This window comes from Epinephelus fuscoguttatus, linkage group LG13, assembly GCF_011397635.1.
Source record: "Epinephelus fuscoguttatus linkage group LG13, E.fuscoguttatus.final_Chr_v1".
NCBI classification, from domain to species: Eukaryota; Metazoa; Chordata; class Actinopteri; order Perciformes; family Serranidae; genus Epinephelus; species Epinephelus fuscoguttatus.
The window spans coordinates 10,462,495-10,482,798 of NC_064764.1; the positions used below are offsets into that span (position 1 = coordinate 10,462,495).

Consider the following 20,304-nt stretch of genomic DNA (forward strand, 5'->3'; position numbering starts at 1 on the left):
CACAGTGTTGCTGTTGTGAAATGTGGCCCCCCTTATTCCAATCCATCAAGAATTTTCTGTTTTTGGATTCTTCGTTCACCATGGAGTCATGTAAGAAAAACAATTAATGCATATAAAATGATCATCTTGTGGGTGAAGTATTCCTTTAGGGTAACTGGAAATGCAAGAAGCCCAGTGACCTTTGACACTACTGCTTGTAATCCACAGTAGTCCATTCTCTGTGAAGACAGTAAAGACACAAGCAGTGCCAGTACTACTGTTTCATAACAGTACTCCAGTCGTCATTGTTACCTAATTGTTACTTCCTGTCACTGTTGTATTCATTTAGATTTGTATGTACAGTATAAAACAGAGACTGCGTATTTTCTTTCCATTGGTTTTTAATGACATGTCAGTGTGAGACAAACAGAGACTAGGAGCTGAGCTGGCAGAGCAGTGCTACCCCTCGTCTGATCCAGTGATCAGCGGGCACGTTGGAGTTGAGCGTCATGGCGATGACATAATTTGTGGAGTGGCCTGTGGTGGACAGGGTGCCACGCCGCTCGCTGGTCTTGTAGACAGGCGCCATGTAGCACATCCTCTGGGGGATGTCCTGGCGTTTGATAGGCTTTAGCCACATCTGACAGAGAGAACGGGGACACAGAGGGGCAGACAGGGTCAAATGGTATGATTTTAAAGTTTAAGCTGTGGCTGCCACATTTGCCTTATCTACCTCGTTTCGCTACTTTAGCAAATAGTCACTGTCATTTAGAGACTGTTTCCACTCAAAACATTTGACTGGTGAAATTATTAAACTGGACAATTAAATTCAGTATGCGTCTACTGACAAAAAACAAACCTAAAAGTCTTGATTATATGACAGATACATGATGGTGGGAATGGTTGTTGTCAAAAAAACCCAAAAAGAACAGACTGTATTCATGGTTCAAAGGTCAGGACATGAAACAGAGAAAACTAACCTTGCTCTCCATTTATCATTTGAACATTAACTAACAAATTGGAACTTTGGGGACATAAACTTATAAAACAATAGCATTAACAAGGAAGAGCCCCCCCTGGGCTATTAAGAAGTCTTGGTTATGCAAAAGGGATAAACTGGGCCACTCAAAAAAAACAAATTTTTAAAAAAAAAAAAAAAAAAAAAGGAAAAGAAAAACAAAAACAGTTTGTTGAGTTGCAGCCAGAGAAGTACTCATCTGGTTCCATAACGGGCGCCTCTGTGAAGATTTGCATTTCAAAGCCAGCCACGGCAGCCTCTGTTGTGATTTTTCCCCCCACATATAATAAACACATTTTTAATTAAGTTCCGCTCTTGTCAAAAACTGATTCTGTTAATAACTTGCCCTGAAATGTCTGAATATTAAAAAACTCAGTCTTGTGCATTATTCATAATCAGTGAATGCATTGTGAAGAGGAGAGAACAGAGGGAGAATTAAAAAAGAAGGAGGAAAACTTGATCAGTCCTCGCTCTCTGCCACTGGCACTCTGTTCCATCACTCTGTCAGTCTGCTTTCATATACCATATCAAGCTCTGTTAATTAATAAAAGGATGAGAGAGCAAAGGAGCGAGGCTTCCTGCAGGCACAATGTAAAAAACAGAAGTGCTGAAGCTGCTGCTCAGCGTCGGGTCCAGAGAACACGGCGCTGTGAACATCCTCCAGCTACAGTTTGGTGGTTGTTGTTCACTTTCTCCTCGGAGACTCGCAATATTGGTCTCTGATAAAAATAAAAAAACAGCCGGCTCGTAGGAGTTTACAAGCTGAATAATGATGGAATCTGCCCCATTTTCATAATTTGATACGTGAACAGAGATTATCTTTCTTCTCTTTTGACACCCTGAAAGATTCACAGGAGCAGAATCAATAAACCTCCTCCCCTCAAACTTTATGTAACAATATGTTATGCAACAAGGATTTTTTTTTTCACTTGACTGGTTGCCTGCAGTGTTTTTTACCATAAAGTTCCACACGATCTTACATTACGTACATATTCAAACAATACAGAAAGGTTTGTCTCTGCATATTTGTACTTTCAGGCAGGTCAGAATGCACCAAATTCTAAAAACCAATTCCATCCAGACTATTATCTTCACACAAGAGATATTAAAACACCAAAATCTGATAACCTTGTAACTTATATATAAAAAAAAAAAAATTTAAACTTCAAAGGAGGGATTCTGATTCTTGATTCCTCGAAGGATAAAAATGTGAGAACTGTAGATGTTGAAATTAAAAATGTTTGAGCACTTTAAGGACTTTATATCCACGTGAGCTTAAAAGTTGAGTTAAAAAAAGTCAACTTTGACTTCCAAAAGAAAATCCATTAACTTTGACGCCAATGGATGAGAAGTGATATGATCAAAAGCTACGGAAGAGCTACTAAATGGACCTTGAGGTGAGATTATTTGATCATCTATGTCTCAAATGTGTAAGTAAGTCTGTTTTTGTAGGTAGCCTGGTTCCAGGCCTTTCAGTTGCCACCCGAATCTCAGATTTCAGACATGAAACCCATGAAAGTCAAAGCTTGTGTGGATAAAAACTTCAGGAAAGAAGTTCAGTCTGACTCCCAAGATACATTTCAGGCAGGTGAGAAAACTGATTTTTGCAGACTGCACCTTAAATCACTTTAAGTTTGATGTCTTGGTCAATTTTGGATGAACTCAGCAATTAAAACACAGTGTTTCATTAAAAGGAAACCTCAGTATTTTTCAACCTGGACCCTATCTAAGGCTACATTCCTACTACACGTTTCCTCATGTGCCACGGATATAATTTGCAGAGTAGTGTGGACACAGAAATCAATTTTTTTCCAATCAGATTTGGGACATTGTCATATGCGGTCCTAAACCTGACATAAATCCAATCACTGCCCATGTGACTGCTGTGTGAAAGGTCATATCTGAATCCATGTTTTTTTCAACTCATACTTGACTGTGCAGGCAAAAATCACTCACCATACAGTGATGGAGCAGTCTGTTGAAACTACAGAGGGCTGCTGTAACCATGCCACTGCTTGATTCACAAAAAACACCTCAGTTCATCTTTTCACTTCTCTAGCAATCACCAATTCAAGTTTGGTTAAAATGAACTTTTAATTCACCCAGTTAGATGCAAAACTATCATTCGGTTTCTATGGAAATAATGCTGGCTCTATACGTGCTAAAATTACTGTTTATTTAAATGGAGTCTGGTGTATTTGGGAGCAACTGACAGTGGCAACTGTTTCAGGTTAAACAAAGAGGATTTTACTCTCTAACAAAAAGGTCTATCTCTGTAGGGATCTTTTCCACAATGTTGGCAAACATTTAAGCCCCGTTTCCACCGAGCAGTACGGTATGGTACAGTTTGGTTCGGTACGCTTTTTTTTTTTCGTTTCCACTGTGAAAAGTTGTGGATGGTACTGATGGAACCGTTCCATACGTTCCTATTTTTGGTCACCCTTCTGTTGGGGTACCTAGCACACAGATCTGGTACTAAAAGGTGGAGCTGTGAACACTGCAGTCCGTTGACTGGTCAATACCAGACAGTCACTCTGCTCAGGGCTGAGCTGTGGCTGGTTTTTACACTTATGTAACCACTGTTCATACTGTGGAGAGTTTTATGTAAGGGTTAATGCCCGACGAGGTGTCCATTATCAGGAATTAATGGACAACACAGAGGACAAATAATTCATAAGCATATAGTAGTCGAGATTAAATCATATAAACACATTAACAAATTAACAATTGTTTCCTATTTATAATTAAATGCCACATTACCATTAATAGTGAAATTTTAAAGTGATATGGGTATGTCCATCATAGTGGCATTTGAAGGATGGAGATTGACAGATTGAGCATTGCTTGTTGGAACATTTGAGGACGACAAGATGTTGCTCCAGCCTTGTCTCTCCTGTGCTGACGGAGCCCAATAAGCCTGCAGGCTGCTCTCACATCGATGTCCCGTGACGGTGTTGATCTGACGAGTTTCCAGGCCGGTGTCAGAGAGCCGACCTACAGCTGTGCTCCGGGGGTTGTGATTGGTGTAGACCCGTGACTCCTTGTGCTGTTTCTCCCTTTTCTTTTCATTTGCTAACCTCTCTTCTTCTGCATCCCAGTCATCAAAATGATCAAATTCACCAAATAAATTAAATGAAACGATAAAATCACTCATGATGCCCGTTGTAATCCGTTGCCTCTGCTCTGAGTATCCGTTGCTATGGTTACAAACTAGCAGTTGAGCCAGCGCAATAATTTAGAACCTGTCATCAGGCAATTTGAATGGAAAGTCTTTTTAGCTGTCCTATAACACCTTTTAATGGACACCCAGCTCAGAATTGAGTATTCACCCAGACCATGGTATAACTATAAAACGAAAGGATGTTTTGCTGCCTCTCGCAGCAGCTGTAGACTGAGAAAAAAAGAACTTTATTCACTGGGCCGACTGCCGATGACTTTTAAGGTGGAACGTTAACTTGTAATGTTACACAATGCATGAGGTGACAACATGAATCAGTCAACACCTTAAATATATATAGTAATGAGTGGATCTTCAAGCATTTCTATATATTCATTTCGACCGAGTTATGCATTTATTCTAATCCTCAGCCTGTTTCGCTGCTGCCAGCTGGAGCCCTGTCGCTAATACTGGACCAGTTTCAAAAACTGTTGTCTCCATTAGTCACTTAAACACATAAACATGGGAAAATAACTCACTCAGTCACTCAGAGACCCTTCGGTCGACTGAGATTGCCTCAAGTCGAGCAGTCTTTTTTTCTGCTAGTCAGTGTGCTGTGCAGCGTACTTCTCGGGACGTTTTGGTTCCCAGATTTTGGTGTGGAGTGAGCACTCTTGACTTTCACGCTACTTTTTGGTACAGACGGCTGTGGACATGACGCAGCGACACAGAGAAACTTTCCACCGTAAGGCTCCGAGAAAACATTATCTTCTCTCTTCTGCTTGGAAGTGATGAGTTTACAGCTCACAGATACTTCATGCGACACAGTCTCTGGCTTTTGTTGGATATCTAGTGTCTGCAAAAAATGTTGTTACACATTTCCGATTCATCATTAGCGCCGGGGGCTTGTTAATCATATTCCATGAATGCCACTGTCACACTGAATGTCCCGTTGAGCCATGTTCAAACTTTAGAACTTTATATGAGACCTTTGGCTGGCATCTTCAGCTCAGAGCAACAGCAGCTGAGTCTCAAACTGTCCACCATGCCTAACTGATGGATAAAACATGATTTCTCAAGAACAGAGTTGAAATAACTATAAACTTGTGGTCATAAACCTAAAGCAGAGTGCTTTGTTTTTATATTTTCTCTTACATATATATATTTCCTCTTCCTCTTAAATATCTGTGTTCTGTGTGTGCTCCTCACCACAGGCATGGAGTCATGCAGCACTTTGGGGAAGGACTCAGCAAGAAGTTTGGTCTTTCTGTCCCAGCGAGCACCATCCAGAAACAGACCTCTAACGTACACACCTGAGTGCCACAAACACAAACAGGTACAATTCAGAAGAAGACAGGTTAGTGTTACTATCTGTCAATATCTCCAACTACCCTCTACTATCTTTAAGCAACCGTTAAACTTTATGAACCCAGCTGAACTGACCTCTGGGCTGTAATACTGTCTTCTCATAAAGCATGTGAGCTCTCCTATTAATAGGGTGGGAATAAAGGCTGAGATGTGGAGATAACTGGCTGTTGGCATCCTATCAGTATCACACCCCCAAATGCACAAACACACTGTCAGTTTTGAGCTTGGCAGTATGGGCAGTGTTAGTGTGATGGGGCCCCAGCTGGGAACTGATTGAGGGTGAGGCTTTATGTGAGACTCTGACTGAGAATCTCACAGCAGAGCTGGAGGCACAGCGAGGGGCTGACGCAGGCCTGCGTGTAGATGAGAGAGGGGAAGGCTTTGCTTTAACTTGCACTTTACACTGCCTCTCTTATATACAGTCAGTTTTTATCTAGTTGTTTCTTCTCTTCCACCCACTGCTTATGTTCTTCTTATTTCACTTTCTGCTTTGAAACCTCACTTTTCATCCCCTTGTAACCTTTTTAATCTCTTCTTTTCTCCTTCCCTCCACAAGTGCTCTCAGTCAAGTGCTCTGCTGGTGTTTATTCTCTATGGTTTGCTGAATAGGGCCTCTATATTCTATCAGAAGCTGCTATTACACCATCACTTTTACTTCCCCCTGAACATACCCTTTCTCTCCCTATCTTCTCCACTACCCCTGTTAGTATCCTACCATCTTTTGGGGGCTGTTTGTACTGTTTGTCATCTAGGACTTCGAAGTCAAAGCCAAGCAAGTCAATTGGGACGGTGTGTTTCCTAGCGTAGTTCTGCTGGCTGCCTGTGAGGAAGGCCTGGGTGAAGAAGAATCCTGACACCCAGAATACAGCAGGCGTACCCTGATCATACCAGTCCTGAAAACACAGCAGGCCAGAGAAGAGAAGGACAGTTATAACTAAAACCAGCCACAACACAGATTCCACAGTAGTAATCATATCACATTTAAATGCAAAATTGTTTTGTCAAATTACAATTCTTTACTTGATCCCATACGCATCTTTGTTTAGCACGTTAGCAGGCTAAAATGTGCTGATTAGCAGAGAGTAGAGATGGGAATGTCTTTACTTTTGCAAATGTTTGGTCAAACAGTAGCCTACTGGACAAGCAAACAACAGCAGCAATAGAGACATAATCACAGATACTGATAGTGTGTTAATCACTATCTGTATTCTGTCCAGGAGGACTTAGTACTTAAATCCACACGCCACAGCATGTGGATTAAAGTACCCACTTGCCCCCAACCATACCAGCTGTTTGGACAGAGTAATGCAAGCTGTATGTAAAATTAATGAGGTTACAGTAATTGCCACATTCATTATATAGCTCACTTAAGTACAACAAGGATGGACCTGTGCTTCTCGTCTTTGTGCTACTGTAAACTACACCACATTTCTTGGAATATTCAGTCTACTGAACACACTGAGAACAAACTGATGTTCCTCCTCTCAGCTCCCTTGAACACAGCAAACAATCATATACCCTAAAATGTCAAGGTACTCTGTTACGTCTTGGGTAAGAAACCCGTGACTTTTCAGTTCACCCTGTGGGGAGTCATGGGTGGACATTTCCATTGGATAACACACACACACACACACACACACACACACACACACACACTGTACATTCTTTACACTCCACTGAGTAATGATGAGCAGGAGGAATACAGCGTGTCTCCAGCAGAAATAGGAAGGGAAGATGATTGTTGATGAAGGTGAAGAGGTTCACTTTGCAGTCTCACATGATAATGTCATGTGTCTGCCTGTGTTCCCTCTAGAACCCTACTCAGGAGTGCAAAGCACTCCTAAACCCCCTGACCTCCTGTGTGCTGACGAGGGAAATGAAGTGGTCTTGTGGAACTCAAGTGTGACACAGCTTAAGGCAGGGTTTCAGCTCAAAGTATGCACAGTATGTTACTGTTATAACTTTTTCATGTGATACTACTCTAACTCCTGAGAGGCAAAACACTGGCGAAGTAAAATAACCCCAAACAAAGACAAAATCTGTTTGTGTGGTCCAACAGCATTTGAGCAGTGTTTTCCATGTAAGTGACCATGGTGATACACATTTACTTTACTTTGTGACAAACCCCAAATGCTTCTTGAGTTTAATAACATCTGATTTTAAATATTAAAGCCATGGGCGGATTATGACACAATGAGCCCCCTGACACTCTGGGCCCCTGGGCCTGTGCCTGTTGGGCCCGTTCAGTAATCCATCCATGATTACGGCAGGTCTTTGTACCTGTAAAAACTTGAGTCGTTCCAGGAAGTCATTAACGTAGCTTCCCAGCGGTTTAAGGCTGGGGTAGGACTTCTTCATCCACATGCCCGGGACACGACCCGTCAAAATGCCGCTAACCACCTCCTCCAGCTCTGCAGACATCACTACCTGCCCCTGCACATCAACACACACACACACACACACACACACACACACACACACACACACACACACACACAAATACACACATTCAGCCACAAACAAGTGATTAACTTCTGCACTGCTTGTGAAACTGTTTTAGCTCTGTTTAAGCACTGAATCGCATATGAGAGAAATTTCAGCTTGTCACTGAAATACCTCTCCGTAGAGATAGGTGATAGACAGCCACATAATGGGAACTCTTATTTGCTCTGTAGGGGGTCTTTGATACAAGTATGAAAGACGATGTGCTCATTCCCCTTCCTGACTCTTTATGCTCTCTCCACTTCAATCCTCTGAGACTGGTGCATCGCAGGAGGAGAGGAAATGTGCGCGGAGTATGTTTATTAAATGGTATAAAGAGACATGTGTGTGCTCAGGCATGTTTCTTTTTTTTGAATGTGGTATAATTAAGAGTGCAATGCTACACATATTCATGCACATATGTTCAGATAACGTTCTGTTTTCAGCGCTTTGTGAACTAAATAATTACAGTGTCTTTAGTGTAATGCGGCCCAATTACAGGCCATGTGTGAAATCTCCAAACCTTTGGAAATACAAATTCAGTAACAATTTTGCCTGAGGACGTTATGGCTTAAGTAGATACTTTCACTTCCTCAAGTGTGTCTATTGGTGGCATTTTGAAAAAAATAAGAACAACAATAACACTGATTAAAATTATATTAAGGCTTTAAGACAGCTACATTTGTGAGTCTGCTAACTGCCTAATTGAATCTTAGCTCATCACATACAGCAGTGGTGTTACTGCCAACTACTTAGGCACCCTCCCTCATGTTCTTTTTGCCAAAATAAATGCAAAGACACAATCCAAGTATCAAACGATTCCTTCAGAAATGTGACATCATATATATATGTTCATATTTTAAGCCATGCTAGCAGTGTCACTCTAGGGATGGGAATGCCTGTCACCACTTTGGTCCGGACTGAAATGTCTCAACAACTATGGGATTCATTACCATTAGATCTGGTGCCGTGAGGATGAATAGTAATAGCTTTGGGGATCTCAGCCTTAGCTGTATTAGCATGCTAACATGACAAACATGATAAATATTATACCTGCTAGTCATCAGAATGTTAATGTCGATATTGTGCGTGCGTTTACATGTTGGAAGTTAGTATTTAACTCAAAACACGCTGCTCCATAGTACAGCCTCAAAGAGCCGTTAGCACAGCTGTAGATTATACTGTACAGTCTGAAGCCTCCGCAAAAGGAAGTGAATTGAATATATAATGGCCCTGCAGGAATGGAGATACTGTATGTAGCAGGGTGAGCTCAGTTCTTTTCAATGCTGCAGAGGATAAGAGCACTTTCTGAAAGAATGTCAAGAGCAGTAGTTAATGATTTAGAGACTGGCTGCTTCATCCCTGTCAGTCCCAAAGGCTCAATAACATTCTATAATGTATCCATTTCAGTTTTTCTACAGTTCATTACCTAATACTTTAACCTTGTGCATACTCTAACAACACTGCTTTGAAGTACGAAATAGAGTAACATAACGTACATAGATTTTCACGAGGTAGCAGTTCTTCCATACACTGGTTCATTTCCATAAATTGCCCTAAAGTTTCACAATTACTGTCCGAGTGCTTCCTTATAATAGGAAATGATGGTGTTAGATTAGTGCATCTCGAAAGTTGTGCTGACTGCTTACAGTATCTGTTTTTCGGAGGATGTACTGCCGGAGTTTTCCCTGTAATCATTCAGCAGAGGTGAGCTTCCTCTGATGAAATATTGCCTTCACCGCACAAAAATGTGAAATCAATGATGATTCATCATTTGGCCTTACTGTTTATCTAAAACAAACACATTTAGTGTAATTACAGCACATTTGGCCATGCATCATGCTATTAGTATCCGAACAATAAGGATCCCTGAGAATGAGTTAAAAACTGAACAGCTCCTCACCGTTAATGCTGATATAAATATAAGGGGACACAGATCTGACGTGGACAATGTAATAATATAATAGCAACTTTTTTTTTTTTTTTTTTCTTTTTACATCCAAACCCTTGTCAACCTCCTGCGTACCTTTATGGCCTTCTGAATGTTGACACAGGAGTTCCGGATGGTGCAGAGCAAGTTGTTGAAGCGGCCCATCTCCTGCACCAGCACTGTATTCATGCTCTGATTGTAGCTGGTGGGAAAGCGCCTCATCGCTGCCTCCAAGTCAAAGTCTCCAGGCAGCTTGCTCAGGACGTCAGCTGCCACATCAAAGACCATGTCATCTGAGGATTTGGCGTCTCCGCCTGAAGAGCGGGACTGATCAGAGACACAGAGCGACAGAGGACGGATGAGAAGGGGAGGCAGGACTTGTGGCTCGGATTGGTTTGACAGTTCATCATTTCTGGAGGAAATTATCTTTTGCTGTCTTTGACTTGTCAAATTATGTATTCCCTTTCAAGGACTCTCGCATTGGCGCTATTTTTTATCCTGAAAAGGCCCTGATGTTAAGAGGTTCTGACTTCTGACTTACTTATATTTCATCATTTCTGTGCCAGATTGATTTAAATTCATGCTTTTAAAGGGACACAAACTGACACAGAATATCATAGTCATATGATTTACCTCTTAATTTTACCTTTCCGTCCTTAATTTGTAGACATTTCCTAGGCTGGTCTACAGCTACCACTGTAACGCCACTGGTGATAAGATCTAAGCATACACTTACTGGTATCCCTCTGTGAACATACACACAGCTTCACACACACACATACACTCACACCCATACACACACAGAGCCTCAGAAGATGGGAGGTTTCACAACATTTCGTCCAATTTCTCCCACAGTCATTTGACACAATCTTATCAACAATTCTAATAATCATTCATGCTGATAATTATTCACTCTAATCTGTGATTCTTCCGCTTTCCTCTCCAACTTGCACCATTTACCTATTTGATGCTCACTCACTAGCCAACGGTAATGGATAATCATTGGCTAATGGCACTGAGGTTACAGTAGGGGAATGACAAATAGCTGTTTCATTCCATTTGAAGTGTCTCCCTGTTTATCGGTCATTGAGACTGATGGGACCGTATTAGATGCTAATAAAGTCCACACATGACTGAAGCCATTATTAATCTTGTTGAAAGGAGTTTATATGAATAAATGCCAGACTCCATTGAGCTCTAATTTTAACTTGAAGTGGCAATGCCCATGGAAATTTTTTTCTCTTTGCTTGTAGCGAGCCAGATCTGTTTTTCACTTTTGTGACGGTGTATGTACACTGTATATTATCAGATCAAACAGATTTAATCAGAGGAAGTGGGATGTATAGGATGCATATAAAGTAGGTGTGCACATTTGACACTCTGGTCTAGTTCTATATATAGATCACTTGCACTTGTTTATTATCAAGTTTAATTCCCACAGGAACTTAGACAAGTTTCATCAATGTTAGAAATCTTTGCTAAGTGAGAGGCACTGCTCTGTTTCTTAAAATAAATAAATGGATATACGGCTAAATAAATATCCCTTCCCACTTTGTGGGAGAAGCTGTACTTCTGTCGTCTTCAAGTAGGTCTTCATGCCAAAATCTCTTAGATTTGATTTGCAGCAAACATTGACTGATATAATCCTCAACAAGCTAACCTAGTCTATCCCTACAGAGCTGAGATATAATGATGTGGGATCACACAGCTCCACCAAAGACACTGTGAGTCATACAGTGTCAAAGGAAGACAACTTAATAAAAGGGTCTTTTTTTTCATTCTTTGAAAAGTCTCTCTACAAACAACTGAAATATTTATTTATATTTTTCTCTTTAATTAATGTTGCATACTTGCATACTACATGTTAAATGTAGGGCAATAAAATATTTAATGCTGGCAAGGACACTTATAAAAGACGCTGGAAACTCGAGGGAAGCATATTGATGCTGTGTGCGTTTATTTAAGACAGTATTTCAGTGTCTAGGTACACGTGTTTAAATGTGTGTACTTCAGTTTTGCATGTATGTGTGTGTTGTGCATTTGCTGGGTGAGAGTGTTTGCACGCCATCTCCAATTTGAAAAGCGACCAGCTGAGTAGTGACAATCCAACTGAGCATCTGGGATGTTGGCCAAGAGGGGGCACATTGGATTCGGAAGCGACCCAGGGCTGCTGGCACTAAAGATCAGTGAACTTTTTTTTTGTTTTTTTCCCACCAGTACCCATGCCAGGCCACAGTGCTGTTTCATGTCTATTTCTTGCCCAGTTTTACAGTCATAAACCTCTAGGTCATTTCATGGCATGATAATGAAATCAGGATCACACTGCTTCATGAAATTCTGTCCTTCTGTCGTCATTATTATAACAGATAGCATCAAAAAGAAATCTTAGCAGTAATGACTATATTTAGAAGTTGCAGTGGCTCAAATACAAAAGCTGAGAACTGCAGTGGTTGCACATATTTTTCATTTTTACTGCAGTTATCTTGAGATCACAAGTTCATTATTTTGTTATGTAAACTAAAGTAATTTTCTGGTGATAAATGATGTCATTATCTCAAGAAATCTGCCTTTTGTTTTCCCCAGAATTGACATAAGTTACAATGTTATCATGAGAAAACAAGCCTTGTTATCTTAAGATTATCCCATGATGTTGGAAAAAAAAAATCATAGTCTCTTGATAAATTATCTCATAATCTTGAGAAATCAGCCTTTTGTTTTTCTCAAGAATCGACACAAATTTACCCGTTTTGCGAAGTAAACAAGCTTTGTTTTTCAGGGATCAGCCATGATGTTGAGAAGACAAGAGCAGTTTTCTTGTGATGAATTATCTTGAGAAAGTTATATCGAGAAATCGGTCTTCTGATTTCTTGAGAACAGTCATAAAGTAACCCATTACCACAAGAAAACAAGTTCTGTTATCTTGTGGTAACAAAATATTTTCTTGAGACAACGGCATTAAAACTATTTGCAAGCATGGACGTTCTTGGCTTCCATACAAATGAAATACTTTACAAGTGATAGTACAATGTCTCAAAGTATAACTTTGAGTTTGTTTGCTTGTGTGTGTGTTTTAGCACGTGTACATGCTAGTTACTTAGTTCCCGACAAGCAGCCAATCAATATGATACTTGGTGTTTCATAGTTCCAGGTGGATTTACCTGTGTAAGCAGGATGCTGTCAAACAGTAGTTGTGTCTCAGCCTGATCCTTGGTGATATCTGCGTTGGCGTTCATGCCAAAAATCTCTGGTGAGGGGTTGAGTGGCAGCGACTTGGTGTATTCTATGTAGCTGTTGTACTGCGACCGAGATGCAGGGAACAGAGGGAGAGGAGTGGAGTGAAGTAAGAGGACAATTTTTTAACGCAACATCAGGAAACATCTCGAGTAATAACACTCATTGAAAAACAAGTCGGCTCCTTAGATTGCTGACATTTATTATAATGACTATGTAAATGTGACTTCATGAATAAAAGATGTGGTTGGAGGGGGGTGCTGCACTGGAGAACAAAATGCCAAATAAAATGGAGCGCGCCATAGATTGCACTTGTGTTAACAAATATATCAACCCTCACTGATGGTGGCTGCCTGCTGTGCCTTGTTACACACATTTTATCTCCTAATGACTTTTTAAAGGTAGCTCAACAACAGTGCTAAGTAACTGAGTCCTGTAATATGCTTAGTTTAAAAACAAACACATTAAAGTAAGTTTAACTTTTCTTCTTAGTTTTTAAGGCAATGACACACCAGCAGCACATTTAGGTAACTGCTGGGTGCACGGTTAAGGAGCTGTTTCTGCTGTGCTGTCCTGACTGAAGGAAAGACACACTGTTTGAGAAATAGAGACTTTTCATGTTTATATATAAATAACAAGCTGCATAACATGCCTTTGCTGCAGTGTACCATATCACATAAAGGTCAAACTACTGAATGAATATACTGAGTAACTATAACAAACACAGTGTCACAGATGCAAAGCACACCTCTTACAAAACATACCCCTAGCACTGTGCAACCGAGCCAGAATATAAAGCTTTGTGTAAAATAAAATATTTCTGCACCAGCAGCATATCACATAATAAGTCACCCTACTGTATGCAAGTAATCATTGACAGTACAAAATATAATCTGTATTTCTGAGATGAAAAAAAGTTAAAAAGAGCTAGTCAACAGTTTGCAAGTCCCACTAGTGGTAAATCTACAGGCTGAGTGAATAACAAGTCAGTTCCGTTAGGTGCTTTCCATCTAAAAACAGACTTTGCACAACACTATGTTAAATATTGGATTCTTTTCCCTGGAAATATCATATGGCGTTTCCTCATTCCTATAAATCTTGTATGCATTTCTGTGCTTACAGCTAAATCCAAGCTAAAGTGATTTATTTTTAAAAACCATTCTTGATGCTAACACTGCTGTTTGCAATGATTTAACAGGAACATTGTGTGATTTTCTGCTCTTACGTCTCCCTCAGCTGGTGCGTAGTAGAGCCCGCTGGGATCAAACTTGTAGTCGGGGTCGTCGATGATCTTTGAAGTGTAGAAGATAGAGAGGATCGTACGCAGGGTCCGTCTGTCCCAGTCATCTGTCACACGGCCTCCATAGTTACACTCACCAGTCATATAGCGGAGGGCATCGAACGGCACTTCCTACAGCAAACAAGAAATCACGCATTTTAAACGGGAAACTAAGAATAACCATGTGTGAGGTTTGGATGTTATAAAAGGAGGTGAGCATTAAAAAATAGATCTCAGCGTGTGCATACATTCTTAGTTGTCTGAGAAAGAAACCTGAAGAAACCTGGCTGAAATTCACTCCACGAGCTAGACTTGGAAAGGAAATTGACGTAATTGGAGGTGAAAGGGTAGGGGGTTGTGGCCATGGTGGCATTTTCTGGAGGAGGATTTCACTTACAAATTCAGCAAGCGATACTTGGTTACAAGATGAAAATGTCACTCCGTTCAAAAAAGATACCCTCAATAGTTTATTTCTGCCACTTTCTCTCAGCTACAGCAGAGGAACTGGGAATGGCGGAGGGCTGAAGTGCTATCTGTTTGTGGAAAAATGTCAAGAGGATTTTTGAATATGGCTGATGAAAGCGGATACTTGAGTGAAGAGGAACCCACTTGCAAAGCCAGAATTTCTATTATGGGCTTAGATGCGGCATATATATGTAGGAGTGGATGGTGTATGTGCATCTGCATGTGAGCTTTACTTTGTGCCAGAGATATATAGTGAGTATATGTAAAGTATGTATGACAGAACAGTGCTGAGTTAGATTGCACCTGCCTGCATCCCACACTCTATGGAATTTTGTAATTTGAGAAATATCTGATAATGGTACAGATGACTAACTGCTGACAATCTTTAAGAGATGACATGAAAGTCGCTGTAACCAAAGTCCATTGTCGGTTTAACGGCCATTTTTGAGATATTTTACATTTAGATTAGATTTACATTCAAGTAGGTGGAATGAGATCATTTCTCTTTGACAGAGTTAATTTGGTCATTTGGTAGATATTTAACATAATTCTGTATTAATTTAAGCTCCATGGAACCAACCTTGTAACCATTAACCATAAACGTGACGTTTTACAGATAATGTTTGTCAGCCTTAACAACACACTTTATACATTTATAACCAAGTGAATCAGCACACTGAATTGAGTGGCAGACCTCAGTTATATATAAGTAATATAAAGTGGTAGTAATATAAATAACTAAGAAAGAAGTGCAGTCAGTCAGTAACACATTCTCAACCTATGTGGAAACCTATTTAAAATAACTACCTGGTACTGTTCAAGAAACATGTGTAGCTGTTGTACAGAGATGCGGAGGTCGGTCTCATTGAACTCATATGGAATGTTCCAGCCCAAAGGTCCAAACTTCCTTCTCTCCTGGGTCAGGGCGTGGAAGAAACACAGGCCGTAGAGTAGTTTCTTGAACACAGCCTGAGAGGTGGATAAGCATAAATGGAATGCACGGTCTTAGGTCGATAATCAGATAAATAGTGGTGGTCGTTTCGAATTTCCACAGCTAAAACAAACACACTCTGAAATGCACAGTAGGGGTGATAACAGACAAAAAAGAGTTTAGGACACCAACTGATGAAGGTATGATAGATATGCACAGCAAGCCACCTAGACATACACAGAGATGTTTGAAGCACACACTGACCGGCTTGCTGCAGCTGCCAAAAAACTCCGGGTCAGAGATGGGGTCCATTAAGAAGGAGCGTGCAATGTTGGCACGCAGGCCCTTTGGAGCCTCATTGGTCATCTTTACCCCGTTCTGAAGCACTGCCACAGGGAAGGTGGGAGACGGGTAGCTAGTCAGCCAGAGCCTGAAGTCTGGGTGGGTAGTGTCTGGGTTCAACTCCTGCTCACAGCCACAAAGACCAGTAAAAATATAAATGTATTGGATGACACATATATATGTTCCCATCTGGTGTATAGAAAGTACATGTGTGAGTGTGTTCTGACCTCACAGACTCTCTCCAGTGTTGACATCCATGATGTGGCCAAGTGGCAGTTCTGAAGAACCACCCAGGTGCCCTCTTTAAGGCCCGTCTCGATCATACGCATAGCAATGGGACCCTGGCCTTGGCCCAGTGAGAGGGAAGCCAGCTTGTTACCTGTAAAGCCCTGAGGGATAACAACAGCCATGCACACACATACACTCACTTATGTAGCTGCTTTCTGACCGAGTTGGTGCCAAAATAATTTTCAGTGCTTTTAAGACCTGTGTGGGAGCCTGGGAAAATCTAGAGGATCCAATTTCCCCTTTCATTTTGAGTTTGTACACACAGCAGACTTCAAAGCTGCCGAATTTCCCCAGGTGTCTCTGTACCTTTTCATCTCCGAACTTGAGCAACGCAGCCATGGGGTCTGAGCCAGGGGAGAGGATAAAGATGAGGGGGGCACAGCAGTGGCTATCAACGAAGGCTTTACTCAGATTGAAGGGCGGTGCTTCGATGAAGGGTCGACCCAAACTGTCAGAAACAAATTCCTGTACCATAGGAATAACCTGGAGAACACATAAATGGAATGATTGTTACTGTTTACTGATATATTTCCAGAAAAATCTGAAGAATGTTGAAAACAATATAGATGTCTTAAGAAATTGAGTTACAACTCAACATCCTTATAATTTCCTACCACCTCTTTGAAAACCACATTTCAACTGACCTTGTCTGGTCTGAGACAGCGGATCACCAGCATCCTCTGAAAATGGCTTAGCTTCTCCTGCCACTCATCAGGGAAGGGAGTCTGATGGGGGCTCTGCGAATGTGCACAACACAACTCATATTGAAATCTGACTGTACTTAAATATCTAGTAGTTAATTCAAATTCCACACCGGAGAGAAGATCTGTTGAATAAAGCTAAATTCCAGGGCCAACACTTAAGTGACTGGCCTAGAATACAATCAACCAGAGTAAAGCCACACAGATGGCTTAATGGAATCTTTTAATGCTGGTTGGTAATGAGGAAATTCATTAATTGTTATTCATGCCCCTCATCAGGTTACAGAAAACATTCAGCTTTTTGTCAACTTTTCTTGGAGAATACGAGGGAAGTTCTGGGGTGGGGTTGCATTGTATCGAGCTGTCGCAAGATGAAGCAATGTAATTAAGCAAAAAGAGGGGCGATCTGTAATGCAAATGGGGAGGAGAGTAATGCAGGGCAATAAATAAATATGTATGAAAAAGCAAAGACTGTAGAAAAGGAAAAAAGTGGAAGTAGAAAGAGGTGGGGAAAGAGAAAAGCCACTGGGTACTGGGTCAGAGCAATATGTTTGATTAATTTGTGGAACAAGTGTACCAGAGGAAGTGAGAAATGGTAGCGGGAACTTTTGGAATTATTTTCCCTAGGCTGTTTGTCGAGAGACTTCTGGCTATGTGCGCTGGCAGGTGCTTTGAGACGGATACACCTATTTAGAATCTCTAGGGGATTCTCTGTGTGTACAGGGGTGTGTGAGTGCCTGTGTGCTTGATTGAACAGCTGTTCTTGCATCAAGATTGAATAAATGTGAATTCTACAACTGGAACAAACTAGATTTAATTGGATAGAAGTGTTGTGGCTGATTCTGTTGATTATAAATCAAAGATGGTGTGTGTGTTTGAGTGTGTGACAGCAAAGATACAAGCATGTGTGCTGCACACATGTTTGTGTGCACCACACGTTGATTAAACAGCTGTTCTTGTGTCTAGATTGCATAGATGTGACTGGCACAACAGGAACAGAAAAGATTTAATTAGATAAAACTTCAATTTTAGATTCTTTATGATTCAAAGATGGAGAGAGGGTGCTTGTGTGTATCATCCACACCTGACAGGCAAATTACTTTCCTCCCACTTTCTTTCTTGCCTGCCCTCTTCATCTATATGACATTTAAACTAATGAAACTCAGTTATCTGACATAAAATAAGAAGTTAAAACTTAAACCGCGGGAGGATTTGGTTCACTGAGTTAGCAAATAGTAAAAGGGATAGTTTGGATGTTTTGAAGCTGCATTATATGAGGTACCTATCCATAGTCAGTGTATTAAACACAGTAGATGGCGAACGGCATGCTACTAGTCTGGAGAAGCAGACAAGACTACCACAACAGAAGCTAAGCAATGTTTTGCTGTGGATTGGTGTCAGTAGCAAAATGTATTTTAGCCACCTAAAAGAAAACGTAAGTGTACACTACACCTTGTCACCAGACAGCCCTTTCTAACTGCAAATGGAGCCCATTATATGCAGCTATGCTCTCCTCAAATCCAGCAGTCTCTCTTGACAAATACAGTAATTTTACCTCGCAGAAGACGGGAGTTGTTGGTCTACCGCCGCCTTCACTGGTTAGTGTGTTTGTTTTATTGTGTGGCTTGGGTGAATCGAAATAGACTGACTATGGATAAGAAACTCATGCAACCCCACTTCAAAAATTCTGAGCTAGTCCTTTAAATGATGGAGTAAAGACTAGTAAAATGTGAACTGAAATAGGATTTTAACATAAACAGTTAAACATTAGGATCATAATGTAGTAAACAAGCTAATACTAAGACCTGTTAGACAACTATTATGATGAGAACTGTATGTTTTCATATTTGGAGAAGTGCAAAATCAAGGTAGTAGTAGAAGCAAACTGTTTTGGGGAAGCTAAAATGTATAAAGATTTACAATATAAAATTATGAAAGGTGTATCATAGATGTTATTTAGCACAAAAGGCCGAAAAAGAATTGCTGTATGTGAGATAAGTATTGGGCAGGCAAAGGGGCTAAGGTGTTCAGCCACAGTACTGTTAGTTTTGCAGGGTGGGAGGGGTGCTGAATGTGTTGTGAGCTATCCTGCTGAGCTGCAGGGTGGGCGAGGCTGGCCTGTGGTTCATGTGCCAAACCCTCTGGGAAATAGGTTTAACCTTTTCACTCTAGCCCTGTTACCTTTCTCATCCCACCCCGCCACCTTACTAACACTGTTTTGATGAGGTCACTGACCACTCTCTTTGATATTGGTGCGGAATTTAATTTTGTTTGTTTTCAAGGTTTATCAGAAAAGTTAGGTGCAGTGTTAGTGCAATCAGCTCAGCTTAACACCAACATATAAATATATATTGTATCTGCTGTATTTGAGAGAACATCTAAAGTCATGCTGAAGAAAAAAAGAACACATTTAACAGTTACTTTTAAATGAGACCAATATTACATAAGCTCAAGAGATGTTTTCTCCATATCTAAACCTACTAGGATGGCAGTAATCTGACTGGGCACACTTTGAAAGGTCGGCTGGAAAAACTGTTACATTTTGAATAAAGTGGACTTTGAGCCTAGTAAATTAAAATAGTACACGGTGGCACTGAGGCAAGGTTTGCTCTCTCATCACAGGCAAACTCAAGCTCAAGCTATTGCCAAGTAGTTCACCTAGAATTGTGTGTGTCAGGCCTTAGTAACCACAGACACTGTGTTTTGACAAAATCACTGGTAAAAACCTTAAATATCTTTGACATTGGCTCTAAAGACTTTGTCCTGTGGCACCTCCAGAATCCAAATGTTCTGGTGGTCTTAAAAACAGCAGACTGCAGCTATGCATGTTGTTTTTGTGGTGTCACATTTTGTCTGTGCTAAATATGACGCACTTTAAACAGCTAACCTCCTGACTGTTGACCACAACCACATTTCCAGCTCAAAGTCAACACATTTAGAGTTTCTACAACAAGACACCAGCAGTGCCAGCTATATTAATGTGTATAGCCACTCCATTTGAATTTTTGTGGCATTAAAGATTCTCCTCTCCCTCTAGTTCTGTTGGATATGTTGATTCCATGGTGCCTTTCTGTACATGCTGATTTAAAAAATGTGGACATTAACCCTAGTTCTCTGCTATCAGGTATTCAACC

The 20,304-nt window shown here is 40.7% G+C and overlaps 1 protein-coding gene across 2 annotated transcripts in view; it reads right to left on the reverse strand.

The window, feature by feature from the left end:
• Window positions 1-20,304, reverse strand: part of dnah7 (dynein, axonemal, heavy chain 7) — a 104,761-nt gene continuing 84,457 nt past the window's right edge. The window contains exons 55-66 of one of the 2 annotated variants that reach the window (XM_049594380.1): window positions 17,114-17,206; window positions 16,776-16,952; window positions 16,409-16,570; window positions 16,104-16,304; window positions 15,716-15,877; window positions 14,390-14,575; window positions 13,092-13,229; window positions 10,030-10,260; window positions 7,803-7,955; window positions 6,238-6,415; window positions 5,364-5,467; window positions 1-619 (exon numbers count right to left, since the gene is read on the reverse strand). In XM_049594380.1, the coding sequence (XP_049450337.1) occupies window positions 413-619; window positions 5,364-5,467; window positions 6,238-6,415; window positions 7,803-7,955; window positions 10,030-10,260; window positions 13,092-13,229; window positions 14,390-14,575; window positions 15,716-15,877; window positions 16,104-16,304; window positions 16,409-16,570; window positions 16,776-16,952; window positions 17,114-17,206 (1,992 nt within the window). In that variant the 3' untranslated portion in view covers window positions 1-412. The remainder of the gene's footprint in view (window positions 620-5,363; window positions 5,468-6,237; window positions 6,416-7,802; window positions 7,956-10,029; window positions 10,261-13,091; window positions 13,230-14,389; window positions 14,576-15,715; window positions 15,878-16,103; window positions 16,305-16,408; window positions 16,571-16,775; window positions 16,953-17,113; window positions 17,207-20,304) is intronic. The other variant, XM_049594381.1, reaches the window with a different exon arrangement.